This window comes from Myotis nattereri (genome assembly GCF_964212035.1).
Source record: "Myotis nattereri genome assembly, chromosome: 5".
Lineage (NCBI taxonomy): Eukaryota > Metazoa > Chordata > Mammalia > Chiroptera > Vespertilionidae > Myotis > Myotis nattereri.
In genome coordinates this window covers 51366359-51394231 of record NC_138080.1, presented here as the reverse complement: position 1 = coordinate 51394231, position 27873 = coordinate 51366359, and the positions used below count along the sequence as shown (strand labels likewise).

At 40.7% G+C, this 27873-nt stretch overlaps 1 protein-coding gene across 1 annotated transcript in view; it reads right to left on the bottom strand.

Annotated features, from left to right (window-relative positions):
- The window catches only part of TLL1 (tolloid like 1), a gene marked incomplete at its 5' end in the record, with an annotated part of 167576 nt that extends 142770 nt beyond the window's left edge, over positions 1–24806 (bottom strand). Inside the window, one exon of the mRNA XM_081092763.1 lies at positions 24638–24806. Within this exon, the coding sequence (XP_080948889.1) occupies positions 24638–24806 (169 nt within the window). The remainder of the gene's footprint in view (positions 1–24637) is intronic.
- Between the last annotated feature and the right edge of the window lie 3067 nt (positions 24807–27873).

The following is a 27873-nucleotide window of genomic DNA, read 5'->3' as shown; positions in this document are numbered from 1 at the left end:
CGGCTTCAGGTCAATATATCACATGGACCAGGATTCCCAGTCTGGTTCTGCATGAAAGCACTCTTTCCAACATAGATTTCCAGGTCCCAGTTCCAGCAACTGGTTTTGCACTTCTGAGCTGTACTATAGAATCCCAAGTTTAACATTTTTCTCTAGGTGATGCTGATACTCTGACAGGTTGGAAAGGTATCCACATGGGTCACAGAAACTGATTAGGAAACCAGAACAGAAGACAAACCACAGCAAGTTTTGGAATGAGAATTAGGAGGCAACGGAGGAGGAAGTCCAATCTAGGAGGGCTCCATGGCTGACAATTCAGAGAGAAATGGAAATCAGAGACTCAAACTGAAGATATGAATAGATTGTGTGTTAAGACCAGGAAGATAGACAGGAAACCATGCATCAGCCCCTAGACCAGTGGTTCTCAACCTTCCTAATGCCGCGGCCCTTTGATACAGTTCCTCATGTTGTGGTGACCCCCAATCATAAAATTATTTTTGTTGCTACTTCATAACTATAATTTTGCTACTGTTATGAATCATAATGTAAATATCTGATATGCAGGATGTATTTTCATTGTTACAAACTGAACATAAAGCATAGTGACTAATCACAAAAACAATATGTAATTATATATGTGTTTTCCGGTGGTCTTAGGCGACCCCTGTGAAAGGGTCGTTCGGCCCCCAAAGGAGTCGCGATCCACAGGTTGAGAACCGCTGCCATAGACTGTTAACGATGGCAACAGTGCAGCAAAAAGAATGTCTATTGTCTTACTTTCTGGATTCAAATACATTATAGTTTTTAAGAACATCTTTGACTTTAATTTTACTGTAGAAAAAAAGAAATATTGTCACATTAAACAGACCCATAAATTGAGAGATATTTGTGTTTCAGAAACATTAAAATGTGGGTAATGCATTTTATGACAGAAGAATAAGGAGATAGAGTAAATCATGTGAGGCACACAGAAAGGAGGTGGAAGCTGTTAACTTAGTTATATTGAAAAATTAACTTGAAAAGAAAGTGGGGTTTAGAAATTAAGCACTTGATAAAAATCAAACATACTCTGGTTTTCTCACTTTGTAAACAAAAATAAATCATTACTTGCCCATATCACAGAAGTTTACACCCCAAAAGATTTGAGAGAGCAGATGTATTTAGTAAGTAAAAAAGAAAGAACTCTTACCATTTGCAACAGCATGGATGGACCTGGAGAGCATTATGCTAAGTGAAATAAGCCAGTCAGAGAAAGATAAGTATCACATGATCTCACTCATTTGTGGAATATAATGAACAACATAAACTGATGAACAAAAATAGATCCAGAGATATGGAAGCACTGAACAGGCCGTCAAACCTCAGAGGGAAGGACGGGAGGATGGGGGAGCGGGGGAATGGGGGAAGAGATCAACTAAATAACTTGTATGCATATAAGCATAACTAATGGACACAGACAATATGGGGGGGGTGAAGGCCTGGGCTGGGGGGTGGGGGCGGGCTGGGAGAGGACAATGGGGGATAAAGGGGACATATGTAATACTTTGAACAATAAGAATTAAAAAGATTTCAGGCTGAGGACCCAGACTTGGGTTTCACCATTTAGCAGCTATGTGATCATGGCTACTTTAGCTAATCTTGATAAGCCCTCATGTCCTTCTATGTAAAATTGGATGATGGGTAATATTAACAGTCAAGTGTTTGGTGTAATTATGTGAAATAATGTACTATTTTACTGAATTACTTAGTACTGATCCAAATTACAATTTCAGCATTACAATATACCAGGGTATTTCAGTTACCTGATTTTCTTGAACACATTCATTCAAAGATCCCTTCTTATATAGTAACTAGAGGCCCGATGCATGGAAATTTGTGTAAGAGTAGGCCTTCCTTCCCTGGCTGGCGGCACCAGCTTCCCTCCAGCACCCGGGACCCGGGCTGGCTTCCCTTGGGCTGCCCATAGGCACCCGGGACCTGGGACCCGGGACCCAGGCTGGCTTCCCTCGGGCTGCCCACAGGCACCCGGGACCTGGGACCCGGGACCCAGGCTGGCTTCCCTCAGGCTGTTCACAGGCACCCGGGACCTGGAACCCGGGACCCAGGCTGGCTTCCCTCTAGACCCAGCTTCGTCAGAAAGGACATCTGGAATGACATCCGGAAGACATGCAGTCTAATTAGAATATTGTCTACGGCCATACCACCCTGAACGCGCCCGATCTCGTCTAATTAGAATATTACCTTTTTATTATTACAGATGAGGGAAGTGCCCATATTTTAAAACATGTGGCTCTCCATAGGATCATAGGATGCTAGATTTGGAATTGGTTTTAGGGACTCTGACCAAACGCCCTAATTTTATTGGAGGAAATAAGGCTCAGATCAAATGCATATAAACGACATCTTTGATCAATGTCTAGAAATTGCTTAATTAAATTTTGTCTTAGTTTTTACTCACTTTTCTTTTTGGATGAAACTAAAGGAAGTAACACTTGTTCATTAGAAAGAAATCAAACAGTACTAAAGAGGAAAGTAAAAACCTCCCTTTGTTGCCCCTACAAGCCCACTCTGCTCCCCAGAAGTAACTCTTTGATATATGTGTCCTCCCAGACCTTTTTAATGTGCTTACAAATCCTTTCCTATATGAAAGGTATGATCTCGGCAACACACTAAACCCTGAGAAATTGGATTCAAGGCTTTCCGAAAGTTAAACAGTCAGGACTTGTATCCAAATGTCCTGATTCTTAGCCTTATGCCTTTTCATGGACCATACCATCATTCCTTGTGTCCTTGTAGAATATGACACAGCTTGTATTCTAAATCTTATAGTCTTTTCCTTAACATCAATTATTTTTCTCTGTTTTGGTCTCTGATTGGTTCCTGCTTACAAAATATATCACTCAAGGGATTTAGTAAAACTTTTGTCAGCAGGGACTATAGCAGGCAATGAAAATGAACTTGCCATTAATACCATTTCTCCCCCAAGAAAATCCATGCTACAACTATAACATTGTTTGTTGCAAAGATTTATCCTATTTTGCATCAACTGATATTATTGTCCTGAACATGTAGTTCAATATCGTAATGCTGTTTAGCTTACCACCAGTTTATAAAGTGTCCTATGCGAAACTGCCCTCGCTCTGCATTGTGACTACAATCACCTATATTCTTGTTCTATTACTCCTGCCCACAGAGTTCTCTCTTTGCAGGACAAGACACTCTCTCCAAGATATTCCCTTTAATTCCTCACATATTCCACAAGTGCCTCATAAAAGAAAATGCTCACACTGCTATTACTGAGGTGGCTGTTTGGATGCAATGAACAGAAATTGCTTTAACATCTCGTAATGAACAAAACTCATGCTTCCCACATTGAAGAAACATCTATTACGGCCCTACAAGGGAAAGGACATCATGGCTGGTGTCCAAAAAATGGACAAAGCTGTCGTATGATAATGGTCTCTTAGAAAAGCATAATTCTGACACATTGTTAAATATTAGCTCATGCTAAACACTGGTCACAAGTATATTTTCCAGAAGAAGAAAGTTTTCAAATTGTATGTCTGTAATTTTTAAACTTTCTTGAGACCACTGTGTCAAAAACCCAAACGTAAATAGTTTTAAGAAAAATAAGCAAGCTGTCAGAATCTCTTGAGCCTGTTTTGTTCCACATGTTTCAGTTGCAAACAATTACTGAAATAAATGCTTACTGATTTCTCTATCACAGTGATGCAGAAAATGTAAAACAGGCTTAAGAAAAACTCAAAGTTGTAAAACTAAAATTTTGGAAATGATTTTGATTCCTCAGTGGAACAGTTACATGGACATGACACTGAATAAAAACAAAAAAGATAAAATAGAGAAATAGTAAAGCTGACAAAAGAAGTCTGAGTCTCCTATAAAATTCAAAAACTGAGATGTAGGCCTAATTAAAGAATTTACTAAGGGTGAATAAAACTAATTTTTTTAATTGACTAGTCACATAATCATTCTTTCATGGATAAGCCTGAAGAAACTGCATTAATTAATCAAAAACTAATAAAATATACCTTATCTTCTTTCTTGTAATTTAAATAATTCCCTGCTCTTCACTTAAATTAGTTGGATATCCACAAATTCACCATGTATTCTATGTGCTGGAATTCTTCTCTTTTTAATTCTTTACTTCCTTTATTTCTTTCAATTGGAGCAGCAGTGTGAGACAGCTGTTAAAAGTCCAGACTTTGGAGTCAAGCCACCTTTGTTCAAATCCTGGCCCTACCACTTACTAGCTTTGTGACTTAGGACAAATTACCTAACCACTCTCAGTTTCCTCAGTTAAACTGGTATTTTAACAGTATTTACTTCATATGGCTTTTATGAGTATTAAAATTAATAGTTTTACTTAATATAGTAAAACAACTTGGCACACAGTTAATGTTATATTTGCTATTATTAATTTTAATTAACTATAGGGGTCAGAAAATATTTCCTAAAGGGGCCAGAAAGTAAATAATTTAGGTTTGCAAGAGGTCCATACTAACTCTAGTGGTTGCACCTACTCAACTCTGTTATTGTAGCATGAGCACAGTCATAGACGATGTATAAAAGAATGGGCATGCAAAAACAAGTCAGCAATTTGCTGACTCCTGAACTATACAATATAATGTTTAGAATACTGCTCCTATCCTAGAGATGTGCTGTAGCAGTATTACTCTAAAAATAGAGAAGCAGAGTCATTCCTATAATACAGCGAGGGTACGCGCTTCACTGGGGTTTCTCATTGGTGAGAGTGTGGGTAATGAATCAGAAAAGTGACTGATGATGCTTTTAGAAATAGGATTAAGAATCATAACTTTGGTATTAACAACACTTGAGTACTATCTCTTTACTTCAGCTCCTAATCCTAAATAAACTATGTCCAATATGTATCACTCTTAATTATTATACACCCTCTTTAATGTTGTTATATTTGATACTAATTTTAACCAAAACTCAACTTTATAAAAGTAGGTGTGTGTGTTTTTAAGTCCAAGGAGGCAGGGATGCAGAGTATACCAGTAAACAGGAAGACAACAGGGAGGGGAAGTATGGAAAGTAACAATAAAGAGGGAGTGTTTAGGACACCAAATCCTTTGTGAAATGAGACATAAAAGACAGAGCAGAAGAAAAACTTTAAACAATGAAAGGTATTTAAACAATGAAAAAAAGTCTTTGTTGACCAATGTGGTTATCATTTCCTATGCTCTTCATTCCTGATTCCTTTGAGTAGATTTGGAGTTTCATCTATTGTCATCTGCCATTTACTTAAAGGACTTCTTTTAACATTTCTTGTAGGGTAAACTGGATAGTGATAAATTCTTTCCGCTTTTGCATGTTCTTTACCTCCCAAAAGTATTTTACCTTCATTTTTGAAAGATACTTTCACAGTGTAAAAAATTCTAAGTTGGCAATGTTTTTCGTTCAGTACTTTGAAGGCATTGTTCTACTGTCCACTAGTTTGCATTACTTAAAAAGAAAAATCTGCTGACATGCTCATATTTGCACCACCATATATAATTCCTTAGTATGTATTTCTGTAATGTATTCTTTTCTCTGGCTTCTTTAATATTTTCTCATTATCACTGGATTTAAGCAATATGTTGTGACACAGTGCAGTTTTCTTCATGTTCTTTTTTGCACTTGGAATTTGTTGATATTACTGCATCTACTGAGTCATTGTTTTCATCAGATTTAGACATTTTCAACCATGATTTCTTCAAATAGTTCCACCACACCACATTCCACCCCCTTTATCTCTTCTTTTCAGGAACTCCAATTCCTTGCATATTGATATAGTTCCACAGCTCACTGATTCTCTGTTCTTGCTTTTAAAGTCTTTTTCTCTTTGTGTTCCATTTTGCATAGTTTCTTGTATTGGGTTCAAGTTTACTAATCTTTTCTTCTGCAGTGTATAACCTGTTGGTAATACCATCCAGTGTATTTTTAATCTCAGATACTGGCTAATTATCTCTAAAAATTTGATTTGGATCTTTTTTATATCCTTCATGTCTCCATATATCAGCTTAAGTTTTTTTTCCAGCTTCTTGGACATATGAAATCTATCTATGTAAAAGGCTAATATGCAAAGTGTCCCCTTGGGAGTTCAACCAGGAGACCAGGAGTTCAATTGCTCACTATGACATGCGCTGACCACCAGGGGGTGGTGCAGAATGAAGGAAGGCCCCAGCTGGCAGCTAGGGAAGGGAGGCCCCTGGCAGCAGCCGGAAGGCCCCAATCGGCCCTGATTGCCAGCCTGGACTAGGGACCCTACCCTTGCATAAATTTCGTGCACTGGGCCTCTAGTGCCATTATAATTATTTTGATGTCTTTGTCTAGTAGTTCTATCATGTGTCCAACTTCTGAGAAACTTTTATTTGGCTGATTTTTGTCCTCTTTGTGAATCATGTTTTTGTGGTTCTTTGCAAGACTATTATTATAAATACTAGAGGCCCGGTGCACAAAATTCATGCACAGAAGGGGGGCGTTCCTCAGCCAGGCCTGCACACTCTCCAATCCGGGACCCCTCGGGGGATGTCTGACTGCCGGTTTAGGCCCCATCCCTGCAGCAGTTGGACATCCCTCTCGCAATCTGGGGCCGCTGGCTTCTAACCATTCGCCTACCTGCCTGCCTGATCACCCCTAACCACTCTATCTGCCTGCCTGATACTGCCTCTGCTTGCTAGCCTCATTACCCCCTAACTTACCCTGCTAGCCTGACTGCCCCCTAACTGCCAGCCTGGCCACCCCCTAACTGCCCCCCTGCCGGCCTGGCCACCCCCTAACTGTCCAGAAGGAAGTCGGACGTCCGGAAGATGTCAGGTCGACCCAGTCTAATTAGCATATTACCCTTTTATTAGTATAGATAGCATTTCCTAAACTTTGAGGAAATTGAAAATAAAAACGATTCATAAGATGACATTCTAATACCTTTCACTTATACATTTTTATATTTTCTCATCTACATTTGTCCACATCCATCTATATTTTACATACTTTTTCATATTAGAACTATCATTTTTGCTCACAAACATTTAGATATAAAAAGGGGGGTAACTATACATACATCTATCACTCTGAATTTCTTACTGACCCTTATCCATGTGTACATCTCAATTTTGCAGTTGTAATCAAAGTATATCATCAAATTAATATTTCTCTGGTATTATTTTATATTACAAAAATCTTTAATGTTCCCATATAGTCTTTGTTATTGTTATTCCTCTTAAATATTTTAAATTTTGAAAAATTGAAAGGTTATTTATGCTTATTTTACAAGTAAAACAATACAATTATATAAAATAAAAAATTATATAGCACATCCTACTCCAAGTCCATTTCCTCAAGTAATAAATACTAACAGCCTGTATGTATCCTTCCATATCTTTTTCTATTTTTTCTCTATTTCTTATATGTATATACTATATACACAAATATATACTTTTTCATAGTTGTTTTGGGAAACTTTTTTTTCATTTATTACACCATAAATATATCTCTAGATGAACAGATATATGCTTAGTTAATTCTCTTCAATATCTTTATTACATTCCCTACTATGAATATAACATATTTTGGATCACCATTTTCCTAGGATAGACAGTACAATTGTTTCCAATATTTTTGCCTCTTAAAACAATGCTGCAGTACTGATTGGATGCCAGATGCAATACTGGTTGAATTTTAACCTGTTAGTTGCTGGATATGTTTATATTCCTATACATAATCTTTACTTTTGTTCTGAGGAGCAGTTAAATTATTTGGATCCTTGGTAGTCTGTTTTTCAAGCTTTGTTAGGTAGGACCAGAGTAGTATTTAGTCTAGAGCAAAGTTTTCCCAAATATTGTGGAAAAATTCTTCTCAGTATTCTACCTGATGTCCATCCAATAAATATGAGGTTTTTTTCACTCTGTTTGATGAGAACAGAATACTATAATTGCTCTGTGTGAGCTCCAAGGATTTTCCCCTTTCATCTCTTTGGGTGGGTATTTCCTGAGCCTTGGGTAGCCTTGTTACATGAACACACTAATCAGCTATCAGATGAATATTCGGGTTGGACATTTTGCAGAATAAATGTAAGAACTCTCTGCAGTGCTCCAGGATTTTTTATCTGTGCTGCTCTCTCCTCTCTGGCACTCTGCCCTGAAAACTCCAGCTGCCCTGGATTCACAGCTCCGTCTCCTCAACACAGGGAGACTTCTGGTCTCTGCCTGGATTCTCCTACCCTGTTCTAAGGTAATCATAGGGCTAAATCTATTGATTCCCTGTCTCCCAAACACTGGTGTCCTTGTTGTCTGATGCCCAATGTCTTGGGAAATATTGTTCCATATATTTTGTTTATCTTGTTAATCGCTTCAGGCACAATGATAAACCTGGTCCCTGTTACTCCATCCTGGCCAGAAGCAGCTCACACAGCTTGAATTTACTAAGATCTTATCTAATCCCATATCAGCAAATACAATCATTCAATTTAGAGAAAATTTTCTTTAAGTAGTGAACACTCACCCATATAGAAAACCTTACTAAAACAGTTTAAAAATTATCAGTCTGTGGAAGTCTGTAAAACTATCAAGTGATAATCCCACTCAAAAGCTCAGTACCAGCTTACATGCTCACTGTTGACGTAAAACGGCAAGCACAATTTGGAGCTATGAGAAGGAATAGAGCTGAGAGAAATAGCTCCTAAAATTAGGTCAGAATAATTTATATAGAGAAGAAAAATCTTTATAACCACAACCCAGAGCAAGGCTAAGAATCACTAAGAATAATGCAGAGGCAACAATATAAAGAATGCAAAAGTTTAAAGGACAAGAGAGTCACTGGGAAACCCAGCCCATGAGCGGCCCGAAAGCAAAGTGGAAAGTAGGCTGGAGTTATCCTAAGAGCTGCTTTCTCCACCTTCTTACTTTCTATCTGCCTAGTACATTTATGAAATGAGCCTGACCTTTCACCTTAATGATTTTCATGTTAATAACTTAATGTTAACCCAGCATAGAGTATTTATATTTTAAAAGAAAAGAGGCAGAGAAAGAGAGCACTGCTTAGTTCAAAGAAATCATTAATGACCTATTTTCAGGAAGCCACAACAAATCAGTGAATGGCACACTGTGGGCACTGGGTGAACTTTTGAGTTCACTTCTGTTCATATTGACAAATCACCATCCCCAATTTCACGTAGTTGCATCGCCTGCTCCAAGATAAGTTAAGCATGATTTTGGATTGATTAGGACTTCAGAGTAGCACTCTAACACCTCTAATATGAGGAGTTTGGAGTACATTCTAAAAGTACATTCAGAGCTACATTTCTACAAATTAACGAACAAGACTTCCTTTGAGGCCCTGTGTAACTGAAAGGTTATACAGGACATTTTGAATGAGTGTAAATGTCAACTGAGGTTAAAGTTGTATTATTAAAAGTTTAAATAATCATGTGAGAATAGGTTAAAGAAATGCCTCTTATATTAAGTTTAAAACAAGAAAAACCTTATTAATGGCTTTTTAAGGATTGAAGAGATCAAATGATGGTGAGCTGTTTCTCTATGTTTTCCAAATCAATAAAAGCCAATGCATTCAGTAGCAAGAGATGCAGAAAACATGCCCGATCTACCTGACTGGAAAGTTTAGGGGAAACTAAAAATAGCTCTTTCCACAAGGTTAAAGAGTAACCCCAGCTGCCCACAGGCAGCACTGGTCATGCGGGCACCTTGTACTGCTTTCTTCAAGCTGCCTCTTCCCTGCAATCACAATGGCTGGTTTGAGTTACACATGTATGTTCTTCCCCCATGAAATATGAACTGAATCCTTTCAAGCAATGGGCATAAAAACGTTTACATTTAAAATGAAGTTTTCCCGAATAATTCATGAAATTTTCAGAGGTCTTGTGCATACCAGGGCTGAATGAATATCCTCAAAAGTCAGCTAAAACCAAGGGTAGCTGATCATTATGAAAGTCCCATGTTAACAAAATTAGTTATATGGTATATTCTCATAGAAGGCTTTATGGTTATATTTTATAGATAATGATAAGTGATTTTAAATAAAGCAATTTAATTGCCATAATTTTTAAACTCTAGAAGGAAGTGCCCAATAATGTTTAACATTTTCAAGAACTTTTTAACATTCAAAGTCCTCTCTAGAGAATGTCACTTCTGCCAACATGGCAGACTGGGTACTGGGGCTGACCTTTCTGCATAACTAAAAATGCTAAATAAAATATATCTTAAAATCTCCCTGAATGTATGACAAGATGAATGAAAAACATTTTCATGGTCGAGTGAAGGACGGGATCTAGAAAGATAAGCAGAAGACTGGAGCCAACTTTCAACTGAGGGCACTTCCAAGCTTGGTTGACATGACTATTAGCTTCTGTTGTCAAGCAGTGCACAGGGGATGGAATATACTGCCCAAGGCCCACCCACGCTGGAAAGTCTAGTAGGATAACCTAAGACTCCCAAATCTGGGACTCTGATGTCATAAGGAAGAAAAAAATTAAATTTATACCACCCAGCTAACAGCACAAGAACTGATTTCCTTGAGACTTAAAACTAAGTAGGGGAAGAAAGGCAAATACCCTCTGAAGTCTCATAAGCGAAAATCATCCCCAAACAAGTTGGCATTCCAAATTTACCTTACTGTGGTAGCCCAGCATATCAAGCAGGGAATTTAGTTTAAACTTGTCATGAACTGTTAGTACACCCAATAGAAGCAAAGAAACATCCTTTCATTAAAGGAACAAATAACTCCAATCTTCCACAAATTATTCCAGAGCATGGGTGAGGCTAACATAATCTTGATACCCAAAACCAACAAGAACAGTAAAAGAGGAGCTTCAGGCCAATTTAACGAAGAAACATAAAAACAAAAATTCCAAACTAAATGCTAACACACTGAATCCAAGGATGTAAAAAGAAATCAGCCATACCTCGTTTTATTGTGCTTCACAGATATCATGTTTTCATCAATATTGAAGCAAGATCCTCCACCAGCAAAAATATGACAACTTGCTGAAGTTTCAGTTGATAGTTAGCATTTTTTAAGCAATAAAGTACTTTTAATTAAGGTATATACATTGTTGTTTTTATACATAATGCTATTGCCTACTTAAAAGAGTACAGTATAGTGTAAACATAACTTCTGTATGCACTGGGAAACCAAAAAAATTGTGGCTCACTTTATTGCAATATTTGCTTTCTTGCCGTGAACTGGCACTAAACCCATACTATCTCCAAGGTCTGCTTAGAATAGATCATGCTCGAATTGGGTTCATCTCAGGAATGCAAAGTGAGTTAATATTATTAATTCAATTATTTTAATTCACCACATTAAAAGGGGAAACAAAGATACTTATATCATCTCAGTAAACGCTGAATTCCTAATCTGATAAAAAAAAAAGTATCTAGTTTTTAATAGAAAACATCACATAGCATAACTGGTAAGTAATAAATCAAAAGCATTCTGTTAACAACTGGAAACAGAGTAAGCGAGCCCTCAGTCATCACTTCCGTGCAACACTGGAGGACTCTCAGCACAGTTAGGCAAGGAAAATTAACTTAAAAGCATAAGGATGGTAAAGGAAGAAACAAAAGTACGTTTATTTCAGACTACTTGATTGCCTACATGAAGACTATACAGATAAATTATAAAAGCTAATGAGACACCGTAAGGACGCTAGATAGAAAGTATATCAAAAATCAAATACAGCTCAGTGCTGTGGCTCAGTGGTTAAGCATCAACCTATGAACCAAGAGGTCGAGGTTCAATTCTTGGTCAGGGCACATGTCTGGGTTGTGGCTTGATCCCTGAGAGCAGGGAGGGGTGGGTGCAGGAGGCAGCCAATCAATGATTATCTTTTAACATTGATATTTCTATCTCTCTCCTCCCTTCCTTTCTGAAATCAACATAAATATATATTTTTAAATCAAATACATTTCAACACAACAGCAACAGAAAACTTTTTTAAAAGTATACATTCATATTATGAAAAAATGCTGGGAGCTGGTCCATCCTTGCTGTTTCAAAGGACCTGGCATATATGGCATACTGTTCTTAAAATGTTTGCTCACCTTCTTGGCACTATGTGTTTTAACCAAGGTCTCCTCTCTGAGAAAGGTTGTTTCCCCAGGTAAGGATTTTCCCCTGAAGTTAGGGAGGGAATAAAACCCCTCAACTAAGTGCAGGCGGGTAATTAATCACTTTAACTATGAACAATCATGCTTAAGCTACATAATCTTTACTCCCTGGAATGGAGATAAAAAACGCCCTAACCTTTGTAATAGAGATTGATAGGATTGAATCAACTGGTATAAATACAGATGTAACAAGACAGAAAGAGACAGAACTTAGAAGACAGAACCATGGACACAGAACCTAGACACAGAACCTAGACACAGAATCTAGACAGAGAACCTACACAGAACCTAGAGACAGAAGAACTTCGCTGGAGAGAACATGGCAAAAGATCCTGGACAGAAACTGGCCACAGAACCTAGACATAGAACCTAGCGAGAGAACCTGGTAGGAGAACCTGGACAGAACCTGGCGACAGAACCTGGCTGGAAAACCTAGCGAGAGAACATGGCAACAGAACCTGGACAGAACCTGGCAACTGAACTTGGCAGGAGAACCTGGATAGAACCTGGCTAGAGAACCTGACTAGAACCTGGTGACTGAACCTGGCTGGAGAACCTGGACAGAACCTGGCTGGAGAACCTAGCGAGTGAACATGGCTACAGAACCTGGCTGGAGAACCTGGAGAACCTGGCTGAAGAACCTAGCAAGAGAACATGGACACAGAACCTGGCTGGAGATCCTAAACAGAACTTCGCTGGAGATCCTGACCAGAACTTGGCTAGAGATCCTGGCTAGGCTGCTGATCAACTGAACGCTATCTCCGTGTCATTCCCTCTTTGCCGACTCCGTCCACACCTTTGGGGACCCCTGGACCTGCTGGGGTTGGACCCCAGCAAAAAAATAGAAAATAAATGAATAAACCTATCAAATATCAGAAAAACTTACAGATAAAAATATTAAAAATTCAATAAATAACACTAAGGAAAGCCTAAACAAATGCAGTTATATACAACATTCATAACTTAGAAGGTTCAATATCATAAAAATAATTCTTGCCCTAGCTGGTTTGGTTCAGTGGATAGAGTGTCGGCCTGTGGACTGAAGGGTCCCAGGTTCCATTCCAGCCAAGGCCACATGCCTGGGTTGCAGGCCTGATCCCTAGCAGGGGCATGCAGGAGGCAGCTGATCAATGATTCTCTCTCATCATTGATGTTTCTATCTCTCTATCCTCTCCTTCCTCTCTGAAATCAATAAAAATATATTAAAACTAGAGGCCCGATGCACGAAATTCATGCAAGAGTAGGCCTTCCTTCACCCAGCTGCCGGCACCAACTTCCCTCTGGAACCCGTGACCCGGGCTTCCCTCTCAGCCCCGCTTCATCCGGAAGGTTGTCTGGAAGGACGTCTGGTCTAATTAGCATATTACACTTTTATTATTATAAATAATAATAATAATTCTCTCAAAATTAACTTAGAGAACCAGTCCAATTCCAATCTAAACAAATTGATTTCAAACTTAATATAGAACACAAAAGTCTAAATATAACCAGTATACTCCTGAAGAACAACATGAGGGGACCTGAGAAAACAAACATTAAGAATTATATACAACTCCAAGGATCTCAAAACCAACTTTATTTACTTTACAGAACACAAACCTGTCTTTTTACTCTTTGTTTCTCACCTTCCTCACCTGTGTCACTGTCTCCAATCACTCAAGCATGCAGCTATGAAGGCATCACCTTTGACTCCTCCTTTTTTTCCTACTCTCTTGACCTTTCACCTCAAGGCCAAGCAGTTGGTGACTAGTTTCTTAAATCCAATCCTCTTTTCTGTAACTACTGATTCCTTCTAAATGCAAGCACTCATCAACACTGACCTCTACTACAACTCTAACAAGTTGTCTCCCTGCTTCACTTGCTCTTTACTTCCAATGCCAACTACAGGAGCCCATCCTTTACAACCCCTCCTATCTATACAATGTGGCTGTAATGAAGCCAATGCTTTACTGAAAATTTAAAGCAAATTTTCAAGTTCACTCCCCTTAGCAGATAACTGAAGATCTTGTACATTGCATCTTCCAGACTCATTTCTTGCCAAAGCACAAACCCTTCATACCTTTTGTTCTGTCTGCATTAGACTATTTACCACTTTCATAAAATTCTGTAACTCTTCACAGCTCTTCGCCTTAGGCATTTAATAGTCTTCTTGGTTATCACACCAACTGTGGCAGTATAGCAATGCTTGTGTTTACGAAACACTTATTTTACTTAATAATGCCCCCAAAGTTCAATAGTAGTGAGGCTGGCAATTTGGATATGCCAAACAGAAGCCATAAATTGCTTCCTTTAAGTTAAAAGTTTTTGATTAAATAAAAAAGAAAATTATATGCTGGGGTTGCTAAGATCTACAGTAAGCACAAATCTTCTATCCATGAAATTGTCTAAGTTATCAATTAAACTTTATCATAAGTATGTATGAATAGGAAAAAAAAACATAGAATATATAGGGTTTGGTACTATCCAGTTTCAGGCCTCCACTTTGGGTCTTGGAATATATCCCCCACAGGTATGAGGAGACTACTGTATACCATAAATAAAGCAAATTCCAGGAAATATTTGTAAGAATATATATTCTGATAGTCATAATATGTAATAGTATCCATTTTCAAATACTAAATTGGAATAATTTAGCATACAATTATGTGATTTGAATATAAGCAACTATTTATACATAAACTATCATCTACCTGCAAATGGTAACGTTAAGGATACACCAGGTCAGACACTGTATCATATTTCATATCTCTTAAACCCAAAGATAAATCCATGTTTCACTCCCAGGAAGTGTTCAGTAAAGCTTTGATGAATTTATGAATATTTCTATCTTAGAGCCATGTGCTTAAATTTAACTCTGCGTAAACTTAGGATTGTGAGTATGTAAGCTCTTCAAGTTAATCCAGATGGCAAATAAAATCTGAACCAGAAATTATTGGAAGACTAGATGGCCAAGATTCTATTCACACATTAGTTCATGTGAATTGAAAATTGTCAGTATGTTTTTAGTATATTAAGCATTTGAGCAAGCAGCCAAGAAAACAACACATAGACATGTTTATATTGTTACCTCTGATATCTTTCCAGACAAAAATGTCTATTTGGGGGTTTAACCTCTCAATTGCAATATTTAGAGGACTTGAGATATGCACATATGGTGGCAAGAAAAACGTACTTTATCCCACAAATGTTTTTTATAAAGATCATCTTCCCACAAATAATGTTGAAATTTAAGAATAATCTTCCACCTCCTATATATTTATGCTACTATGAATAAAAATTACACAGTGTTTACTACTGTGTTCCAGACAAAGTGATTGTTACTTTACATACATTTAATTCTTCAAATAATATGAGCATCATAACACCATCTCCATTTTATAGGTCAGAAAACTGAAGTGTAAAGGGGTTAAATATCGTGCTAAAAGCCTCACAGTTACTATATGGTAGGTCCAATATTAAAACCTATGTCCATCAAACTCCCAAGACCAAGTTTTTAACAGATGCACTATTCTGCCTCCCTGAAATCTTAAAATATAATTTTTGAAGCCAACCCCAATTTTCAAAAGTGTACTAGTGCCTCCTAAAAGTAAAAAAGAAGAAACATCATGGCAACAATAGCAAGACATGACATCCAGAGTTTCATATTCAAAATCTAATTCCATCACTGAGTGACATAAGGCAAGTTATCTTAAAGCAACAGGTGCAATTCAATATAGAAATAAGATACATTATCAAATACTCATTTAAGCAGCCTACACTTTTGTGCATGAAGCTGCATCCCAACTCTGAGCTCCATTATACACACTAGAGATCTGTTCTTACTGCAAACATCTGAACCCTGGGACACTAGGGAAGTGTACTCTATAATCATTATCTTCCTTCGGTATTTTAACTCTTGGGCACTGGTTCACAAATCTCTTTCCCCTACAGAAACATAAGGCAACAGAAGGCCCCAGATTTAGGTCATTACTTCCGTTACCCATTCCAGATGGCAAATCCCAATTATTTCTCCCCGAATGACTGCCTGCAGTCTACACTCCATCCAGGTTCAGATAGATACTATTTCTTCTCCTGGGACTAAAAAATATATGTAAAAGAAAAAGTCTCCCTTGTCCTTAGGTTTCAAAAAGAAGGAGGCAGAAAAGGGAAGCCTGTTTTACCAGATTTTGTTCTTACCCATTTGTTAGAGAACAAGTATAAACAGGAACTCTTCCTCCCAGAAAACCTGATATTTTGCTAAAAATATGTTTTCTTCAAAGAAATGATAATATAACAAATATTACATATAGTATGTATTTTGAATGTACCAGATTTCCTACTCTTAGGAAACTAGACTGGATTCCAAGAAGTTTAGTTAACCTTATGATCACTAAAAGCTTTCAAGCTCTGGATCTTAGGGCTTTTACACAAGTTGGGATTGAAAAGGCTCAAGTTATTTATGTACCTTCTCACAGCGTATTTATTTTCTCAAAGGCATTCACACGTCATTTACATACATAATGTACACTGTAAACCACTTTCCTGAATTGCCTGCATTTGAAAGGATATTCTTCACACTCCGCGGGCTCATAATCATGAATTCACTGACTACTCAGAGAGCAAATTGAAAGTGTGAAGCAATTTAACATGTACCACACAAAATGCTAGAACCTGTGCCAAGAAGGAACACTAATGACTGAATTCTACTCAAATTCAATTCAACGCCTGCCTTCATCGACATGGAAAGCCTGCTGTCACAATTTATATACTTGGGGCAACCCACAGCAGTGTCTCCCCAATGCTATTTAGCATTTTCATTTGTCTCATACCTAACTGAGGCATTTCAATGGTAGGTCTCCCCACTCTGACAAAATAGTACGTGGCTTATAAAATGTCAGGATGTTGAAGGCGAGATGTATTCTCAGTACAGAAAATCACAGTGGATGGATGCCCACTGCACAAAGACCATCACTTCAGCCTCCAGGCTGTATACACTTGTGCTGGCTGGAGAGCCAGCGTAGAGGATTCAAAGAAAGCATGGCCTCTGGAACACAGAACCTCCATTCATGTTCCCGCCACTTCCCGACTATGATGACAGCCAGCCAAGGACATTTTTGAGGCCCAGTGTCCCCTTTTGTCCAAAAGGGGTAAGAATGTTAACTGGATGGAATATGGTGAAGCTAGGAGCCCATTGAATATGTTTAATGTAAAACTATGAACTAAAGTTATTTTGACATGAGTCATGAAGGCAAATCTTAGATATGTGAAGTATATGAGGTCCAAAATGTATTTCTCTTAAAAGTTCTCCATTTGGCTGTTTTTTAGTTACCCATGAGGGTCTTCCTGGGTATTTTAAAGATGTACCTTCCACGAGATGAGGCATACTCCATAACACAATAACATGAGTACAAAACAAAAAATGCCATCAACCCTCAACTACTAGGTGCTTGTGCGCCAAACGATCAAAGCAGAGAAATAGAGCTCCTCCCTTCCAGCATAGTCGCCCCACTAACCTGATGCCAAGGCGGTTCCCAATGCTGCAGGAGAACCGAGTTTGTCCTAATAAACACATCAAGTCCACTCACAGCCAAAGAAGCAAGCTCGAAAGACGTTGATATTAGCAACCAGGCCAGGGGCCATTCGAGTTGCCCCTGTGGTACACAACCCAGGTGCTGACAGGTTAACATGGATAAGCAATGTAAGGAATGAAGAAACTATTCCACCCTCCCACCCCTCCACCTCTGCCTCCCCCACCACACAAATTAAATGCAATCTCAACACAGACAGTATCAAATGCTGACATAAATATGTGGTTTGTGTCTCCATCCCTGTAAAGATTCCTGTAATTTGTAAAACAGTGCAGCATATTAAAAACTGTTGAAATGTCCTTATTAAACACTGCAGTAAATGCTTTGAGTAGGATACTAATACATAAAATTAGATTTTGTTGGGGAAAAATAATATATCTTGGAAGCACTTCTGACCTACTTAAGGTATGGGATTCAACTTTTTAGAACTGTTATCATTTGAGGAAGTTGGTTCATTTCCCATATAGTCTATAGCAAATATTTTGCCTTAAACCATACATGTAAATTGCAGGAGAAGAGCAGAATCAGACAAACATCTTCTCAGTTCACTTTCTGGATTTCAATTAACATCTCATTTACAATATGTCTTAATACAAATATATAGTTGCGCTCTTAAGACGAGCTTGACAGGATTAGCACACATTTTGTAAGGTGCTGACAAAACAAGCATTCCATTAGCCAGCCCGCAGTGTCTCAAAATCTAATAATCAAGATCCCATTTTCAGTGCTGACAATGGCAAGACATAAATAAGCAAGGGATTCCCTCCTCCCACTTTCTGGGGAAGAACACATTTTGTAGAATTCATTCCATAGCTTTGAGGCTATAAAATTTTTAAAAAATTTTCTTCCCAAATATTATTATTTAATAGATAACTACAGGAAGTACACCATTAACCACATTTCTAAATCATTCTACTGTATGCAGGGTAGGGGAGAGGACACTCCATGCCTTAATTTAGGAAATATAAGGCCACGATTAATTCCAGGTCTTGGAATGTGAAAGAACTGTAAGAGGCCTCAAAAATTTTCCAGGTTGAGGAAATCCTACATCCCCAGGAATCTTGCCAGGCACCTGAGCCCTGGCCTAGGCCAGGCCTAGCTGGGGGCTCAAGATGCTGCAGGGGGTTTTCCTACAGTTCAGGGGAGCAGCAGTGCCCTTCCCCCACCTCCCCAGACACCAGATGGCCCCAGCAGGATGTGCAAGGCCACAGCTTAAATGGATTATTTGGCTCTATCTTTTCTAAGCATTCTTAGGAAAGCTTAGGGAAGAACTGGATTTAAATATTCTAAAAGATGGGTCTAAGGTACTGCTAGAAATAATAGGTAATATTCTAAAAAGAAAAAAAAATTAATGATGGTAAATCACTAGCAATTAATACTTTCTACCTGAGTTCTAGAAAAATTTAAGGGCTTATTTCTTTCCACTAATCTCAGTGATTGAGAGGCCTAAAGGACTATTGAGGTGACTAATATTCTTAAGGTTTCAAAGAATATGGTGGAAACCAAGGGAGTCTAAATTTTAAATCAGGGAAATTTGCTTAAGCTATACAAAAATAAGACTCATACATATACAATGGAGGAAAACAATATGGTTTCCATAGAAGAAACCCCACAATGGCATATATTAGACTTTCGTAGAAAAGTGAGCCATCATGAGGGCCAGAGGAAAAGCTGTGGAATCATATATTAACTTTTTCAAAAGGCCTTCACTAGGCTCTTACACACTCTTAACTGTTTCAGTGTGGACTAAGGAAGCCTAAACAGAGAAGGGGTTGGAATCCCTTACCTGGAATCCCTTCTCTTAGGTAGTTCATGTAATAATTCACGGAATTATCAGTCTAAGGGAATATATTTAAGAAAGAATAACCTTATTCATATCTAATAACAGGAACTGCCATTTGTTGGCCAAAAATGGATGTGGGCCCTCATGACAAAGGCTAAAGAATTACTACTGCAAATGAAGAACAGAATACAAATATGTAAATATAATGCCTTAGCCATCCCTTTCGCAAAAACTGTATTTTGGCCACTTCTGAATTGGCCCCAAACGCAGGAGGAGAAAAAAAAAAATTCAAGATCTGAGAAATGAAAACTAAAACAGAAGTGACTGGCTAAGAGAAGCGGCTCCAAGGAATGCATTTTTTTTTTTTATTGCTTAAAGTATTACAAAGGGTATTACATATGTGTCCATTTTATCCCCCCGCCCTAGACAGTCCCCGGGGGAATGCATTTTTAACATGAGGGTTTGGCAACCTAGAGTGGTGCCAACCAAGAACTATATGTTTGGGTATTTAATAAAAGGATGGAATAAAGTAGACATGGTGTTGAACATCAATTCTAAAATACCACACCTATGAGGCTGCCAATGAAGCTAGAAAGTACAACATCGAGGACTGAAAGACTGATAAAATCTTATGGAGAAATTATAAACTTATGAAAACTATCCCAAGAATTAGTATACTAGGAAACCAGGGCACTGGTTATAAAGCAAAGTAGAAAGGAGATAACCTTTAGGATGCCAAAAATCTATTTCTATATAAACAGGCTTGCATATGCAACTCTAAGGCAAATGTAACCTTGCAAATCACTGACCTTTAATCATGCTTGGATTTTTTTCAAGAAAGAATCATTGACTCAGAAGATTCTAGGTAGAAAGTCTTTTTTCAGAGTGCTCACACTTGCGTAAGAGGATAAGGTTATCCTTCTGGACAAATATTTACCTCATCTGTCTAATCAGCTTCCACCCATCATTCAAAATACTACTTTCATCAATCTCCTTTATTTGATATTATATTTTCAATTGCCGGAGCTTTCCTGATATACCTGAAGTACAAAGAGAGAAAGGAAGAAAGAAAAGGAGGGAGAGGGAGAGGACTTGAGGAGGAAGGGAGGGAGAACACCGACTGGTTTTATCAGGTCTCTGCTTTTCCAGGTAATCTCTAGACAAATCTGAGAGATTAATTTACACACTGAATTTGCCCAGGCTCTTCACATATTAACACTCAGATTTACACCTATTGGAATAGTTCAACAGTGAAACAGGACACCTCAGTCTCTGTTCTGGAAGGACTTCCTGCAGCATCAGCGTCCCAGTGTCCCTCAGGACGCTTCTGAACTGGAGATAGTAAAAGAAATCTGATTGCAAATTCAGGTGACCATGTACTGCACTGAAGAAAGGCAGTCAGACATTCCTATGAATTATCTGCATCGTTGTGTCTATTTATGTGGACATAAATTACCTATATTCCGCCCTAATGGATTTGGCTGTATAAATATATCTGAAGCTGTGCTGCACTAACTAGTTACTTTCATGTATCCCAAAAATGCCTTTTGAAATCAAAATTCAATTAAATTAATACAAGGCTTCTTTTTTGATCTATAGTTTCATGAATTTGAAGTCAGAGTTGTGATTGTTTCACAAATATATTAAGTTTCACAAATATATTGTTTCATAATATATTAAGTATGGCACAAGTTATCATTATGAATATTCCTCCTTGGGTAACATCTGAATTTGGTTAGAACAAAAGTTTGTAGATAAGGGCTGAAGATCAATATCAATAATCTATAGGTATTGAGAACAAACTACACACTTAACAGTAACCCAACTTGTGATAAACATTAAAAATCAAGTATGACCTCTGTCCTCAAAAACTTTATATATTCCTTTTTTAAATATACATTTTTATTGGTTTCAAAAAGGAAGTGAGAGGGAGATAGAAACATCAATGATGAGAGAGAATCACTGATGGGCTGTCTCCAGCACGCCCTCTACTGGGGATCGAGCCGCAACCAGGGCATGTGCCGTTGGTCAGAGTCGAACCTGGGACCTCTCAGTTTGCAGGCCAGCGCTCTATTCACTGAGCCAAACCAGCTAGGGCAAGGACTTTATATTCTAATTGGGTTTGGAAAAGATGAAACTATTTTCATAGCCATTCCACTTATATCAGCTATAAAATAACTGCATTTTTCTTAGTCTGGACTCCAGGTAAACCTGGGTGGATTTCTATTGTTTGCATTTCAAGGAAGGCTTCCAAAGCTAAGGCTGCAGTAACCATTTCAAACAGCCAGACTTTGCAGCCAGGAGACTTACAATGAAGTTATGGGTAATCTTAGCAAACACATGTACTTCACCAAGCATTTGTTTTCCAATCTGTGTAATGGGGAGATGAACAAATGCTACCATACAGAGCTGTAGTGTTCCGCTGAAATAATGTACGCAAAAGTGCTCTGAAGCCATAAAGCTATTTGACATCAAGCCACTGTGTAGTTTAAAGAATATTAGGACCCCTGTTAGAAAAGTTCAAAAAGAATACTTTATTCCAGGGCCAGGCCCTCCACTCTGAATTTTGGAAAGGGCAGATCAACGGTGCCCCCGAGTCTGGAGAGCACAGTCCTTTTGGCTTTTGAGTGGCCATCTTTCGCATGGCTGTCCTCATCTCACGTTAGTGAACTTTCTTTTCGCCTCCTGTTTGGGATGTCAATGTCCTATATTATTTTTTCTGTCATTACAACTCTTGTCTTATACAGTGCCAAAAGGGAGGCACAAAGATTTTGCCATTCTTTAGCCAAGATGGTAAATTGAAAGCCTTTCATTTCACTAAATTAAAAAGCAGGGTTGATACTTTAAACAGTGACCTCAGATTTTGGGCAAACTTCTCAGCCTTCCACTTGGGCCATTCTTATTTCACTCTCACTACCCACACAAGTATGCTTCTGGTACTCAAAGACAGGGAAGAAAAGAGATTACAGTAATAATCCATTCAAGGTTGTTTTTATTGTTGTTTTAACTTCAACAGTTATGTTCAAAATAAACCCGTGTTAAAAGAAAAATAAAAGTAAATGCTGTTAAAGGTTATTTTTCCTTACTTTAGGTCTTATTTGCTGAGGAAAATAAACATTTATACTTGAGGTGCTTCAAGCTGTATGGCGCAACTACTGAAATTTAAAAATTGAAAACATAAATAGAAAAGAAAGCACTTGTGGTCACAAAATCTTCTGGACAATTTCTAACATAAGATAAGCTTGGAATGACATAACTGCTGAAAATGCATTAGCTAATTTTTGACACTGCTTAATATATAGTCACACTTGAAACTAATGATGTTTAAAAAGCAGACACTTTTACTTTTAATTTGTGTACAAAACTATACTTATTTTCCTGAAATTGGGCCAATCGAGCCCTATTCAGCTCAGGTTGATAGCTGGTTGAATCTTTCACACAACAGAGTAAAAAATTTTCCTAGTCAATCTTTAGAAATAATAGACTTCATTTCCACCTTACCTAAAACAATAAAGTGCACAATTTTCACCCGGTTGTAGATATTATCCAAAACAAATTTCTTGATAAAAAGTGCGTTTAGGAGTTGCACTGAATTCTGGTTGCTCAGCCACCAGGCACCCCTGGCAGAAGCACATCCTCTCCTCCAAATGACCAGGGAAGGCCCAACAAACTTTTAGTGGGATACACTGAGTGTTAAAAGTGAGAGGAGAACACATAAACCAAAATGAATTAAATCAGGGTGTGTGTGTGTGTGTGTGTGTGTGTGTGTGTGTGTGTGTGTGTGTGTCTCCGGGGCTGACAAGTTTCTCCTAAGCTACTTGGAGTTTTGATTAAGTACCTGCAGCAAGAGTTCACCAGGAAAGATCTGATAACGGGGAGGGAGCTCACACACTCATCCTCCTTGTCAGAACCACGTGCTAGCAGAGGGAGAAATTAACAAGGGAATTTCCATCACTTTTCCTTGCGTGTCTCTCTCCTTCCTTCAGGCCCAAGGGAGGCGGAATAAGGTTTACCTAGCCACGGAAGGAACGGACTCGCAGTCACCGACCGAGGAACCCCGCACACCACCCGGAGAGGCAGAGATGCGTGCGGTTCTCTGCCCACTCCCTTCCTCCGCCTCTCGAGATGGGGAATGAACACGCCTTCAGCTTCCAAACAACTCTCCCAGTCCAGCCGGCCCCCATCACCCCTGTAACCTTCCTTCCGCAGTCAGTCCAAGTCCACTCGGATGCCGGGGCACCCCAACCTCAGTTCGGCAGAGCCAGGGTTCTGGAGCGCCGGGAGCCCCGCGGAAGGGGAGGCGAGGCGGGCGCGGGCGTCCCGGGGCGCGGCGCTCACGTGGTCTCCGGCCGCCGCACGTGCAGCTGCGACCCGAGGCGGCGAGAGGGAGGCGGCGGGAGGGAGGCGCCGCCCCGCGCGGGAGGAGAGACCCGCAGCGGCACCCGGCGCGCGCAGGGGAGGGAGAGCCCTGGCGCTCCGGGACCCGGCGAGGAGCAGCCTGAGCGGCGGGCAGCGCCGGTCCAACCGCAGTTCCCTCCCGGGGGTGTACGCAGGAAGGAAGACACAAGTTTGAATGGGGTGGCAACTTTGCTGTTTTTTTTTCTTTTAATGGGCAAATGCATTGGAATTCCATCTAGCGTGAGAGCTTCCAAGAGCGTCACAAGCCCTTTCGCGCCTGGAGCCCACACTGGAAATCCCTGGCAAAGAGGGAGCGAACGGGTCCCGAGGTAGCCATTTCATCCCCACCCACCGTTTGGGGAACAAAGGGGAGGTGCTGTGCCCGCCAGGCACAGAGCCGGCGGAGTGTTGGTATTTAAAACCCACGGCAGCCAGCTGTGTTTATGCCTCGTTTCGTTTTGCTGGGGGAGGGGAGGGGAATCCACTCCAGGGCGCTTTTCCCAAACGGGGAGCCTGGAGCTTGGCATCGGATGCCGCTAGCACACAACTCCAGGCACCTCGGGCCGCGGCGGCTGCCGCTTGGGGGGTAGGGGGCGGAAGGCGAGGAGGGGAAGAGAAGGAGGGGCGGCGGAGGGGCTGGCAGGGGAGGGAAGGAAACAGGTGAGAGGCTCCCACCGCCACCCGCGGACCAGGGAGCGCCGCGGTCCCCCGCGCGCCACGTCCCAACCTGGAGAGGCACTTACCGGCTTTACACGGGTCCTTGTAATCGATCACCTCCGCTTTCTCCTCTTCGTTGCCCTCCAAAGTGTAATCATAATCGAGGCCAGCGCAGACCCACCGTTCCCCGTAGCAAACAATCCCCACGGCCACCAGCCACCAGCGCACCCTCGGGGGCAGCGTTTCCAACCCCATCCTCCACCCCTGGAGGAAAAGGAGGGGACCGGCCCGGGAGGAGAGGCGTCCGCGGTCCGCGTGGATGTGCGGGGCCAAGGGGACTGGCGCTCCTCTCCCCGCGGGGAGGCTCCTCGGCGGGACCCGGGTGCTCAGGTGTCCGGAGACATGCGTGTGCCGTTGGGACAGTAGAGGGGGCCAGAAGTGCCTGTTACCCCCAGTGGCAGAGAGAAGTTGGCGAAGGGCCGGCGGGTGGGCGGAGGGCAGGTAAGGAGCTCGTCTCCCGCGGGCGGGGAGGAGCAGCCTCGGGCCAACTCGGCTCGGGCGGAGTGGGCGCTCGCAGCCTGCCGGGGCGTCCTTCTGGCGGCCGGACTGCCCACGGCCGCGGCTGGGCGAGCGGCGCCCCACGGGCTCAGCTGCACACGGAGCTCCGGCTCCCGCGCCGCGCCCCCGCCGCTGCCCGGACCTGGCGGCCGAGCGCGAGCCGCCGCCGCCGCCGCCTGCGCCCGCCGCCGCTGCTCCGGGAAGATGAATCCGGTCTGCACATCAGCACATCTGAACTGAAAGGGGAGACCGAGGAAGGGGGTGGGGGGCAGGCATGTCTACGCCTCGAGACCTTAAGAGCCTGCTGAAGCCAGCAAAGCAACTGACTGCAAGGACGAGCCAAAGTATGAGGATTGGGGGATGCAATGTTTGCCTTCCCCCCCACCCCTCCCCAGGCTGTCTTTTTACCCTCTTCCTAACTTGAAAAAAAAAAAAAAAATCTTCGCCGCATCTAACCCAATCACTTGCATCCTGCTTACTTATTCATACAATCAGGGTCAGGATCCGGGCCACAGCCTCCTCGGTGACTTCTTTTGATAGCCTTAGACAAACAAACAGACGCGAGCGCGCTGAATATTCCATTTCTATTTCACCGAAGATAAAATAATGTATATAGTATGTATCTGCGTCCGCGAACAGCAATTAACAGATGATGTACGTGTCGGTCTTGAGTGTCGAACCGGGGGGTGGGGGGATGCGAGGGATCATAACTTAGCTGCGAATCCCCACTTCCCCTCCCCCAAATAAACAGCCAGTGTGTTTCTCTCCTTCGCTGCCCACTAACTTCAGTCCAACCCAGGAGTGGAGGGAAAGTGTCGGAGCCTCCGTGACTTAGGTAAGGAAACAGTTTAAAAGTCCTTTAATATCCCCCTAACCAAAAACTTTTGCTAAGAACCAAGATCCTCAAAACTACAATTAGAAGGAAAAAACACATTCAAAGTCAAGTTACAGATTGCAGCCGCAGGAAACGTGAAGACCTTGCTGACGGGCTGGCGCTCTGGCTCCCGTGGGCGCAGGAAGGGAAGTTGGTGGGAATACTCGGGAAGCAAATTTTCTCTGACAGTTCTGGCGCCCAAGCCCGGAGTAGCTCAGGATCCTTGGGCTTGAGTTGTTTTACACCGGAGCAGAGTGTGTAAAACCTGGCAGCAGGACCAGCGAGGTAAACCGCATGTCAGCCTAGCAGACGCAAGACAAACACAGGCTGTGGGAAATTGGGAAGAAAAAAAAAATCAGAGGCAAGCTCTGCAAAACCCCCGGTGTGAGCAACGCGAGGTTTGCCCACATCTGCAAGTCGTTTCCAAAATAGGTGAGAAGTCCCCCCCCCCCCAATACCCAAGGGACTGGGGATGGGGCGCCTTTTCCTTTTCCAACTAAATCTTGAACTGTCACTTCAGTGGGGACTTCTAAAAACATTTCCGCTGCCTTTACATGTTAATTTAACATTTAACGTTTCCCCCCTTTCCCAAGCTACCATCAACATACAGGCTCATCTAAAGGGAAACATGAAGGTAACCGCACACACGCACACGCCTTGACAGGTAGACCAGGTCTTTGGTTAGGGCATTTGACCGGGTGTTATGTTGGTTGAAGAAAAATTTGCGGCTAATCTTGAAGAAGTATCAACTATTTCCAACTTAAACTGAAAATAAAAGGATGGGAGGATGAGGCAGAACTGACTGGCAAGAGAAGCTGCAGCCTCCCTTAGGGCGATCTCAAACTCCTACCCTCGAGGTCACAGAGCAGAGAGCAGGTTTGAAAGAGCATGTTCAATGAGCTGGTGGAGGTATTTGGTTTTGAAACCTCTTGCTGAGTCATTCTCAAATTCTTTTACCCATCTAAAAGAAAAGTTTGCATAATTAATAAAGGTGTTGCTCTAGTGCAGGGCTACACAACGTATTCTGCTTAGCCCATGGGAAAGCCTAGAAAATCCGAGTTTCCTTTAGGGATCCTTGCTCTTGAGCTGCTGACAGTGTCCCACCTCTCTGCCCCCCACCTTTTAAAATGTCCCTTGGTCATCCACATGTCAGCAAATATCTCATCTCATTAGACTATTTGTAAATTTGCAAGATTTTGTACCTGGAGTTTGCCAAACATCACTTACTTTTTTTAAAAAAAATATATTTTATTGATTTTTTACGGAGAGGAAAGGAGAGGGATAGAGAGCTAGAAACATTGAGGAGAGAGAAACATCGATCAGCTGCCTCCTGCACACCCCCTACTGGGGATGTGCCCGCAACCCAGGTACATGCCCTTGACCGGAATTGAACCTGGGACCCTTCAGTCCTCAGGCCCATGCTCTATCCAGTGAGCCAAACCAGTTAGGGCAAACATCACTTACTTTAAGGAATAAATATGTCTCATTCATCGGTCCTGAAAAAATAAAGTACCATATAGGGACATCTGCCTCATTATAGTATAATGATTCCTATTATGCTTTCCTTGAAGAATTTATTATTGCTTAGTTTTATAATTTTATAAATTTTCAATCCAGAGTTAGAACATAGTAGAATCTCAAGTCAAAATATAGAAATGTTTCTTTATACCTAAAATATTTGCCGAGAATACTTCTTTACATCGCAGGCCTTTATTAAGTCCAAGTTTATAATATTAAAATACAAACTTTAAGCTTAATTTATTTCTATAGTTGCCATGATTGCAAACTAAAAATAGTTTGCCCTGTCCCTGGAAAAACTTGAATTTACAAGAATTTGCAAGATAATATAAAAACAAGAATGTGCACATGAGAAGGGAGTTGAGTGTTTGC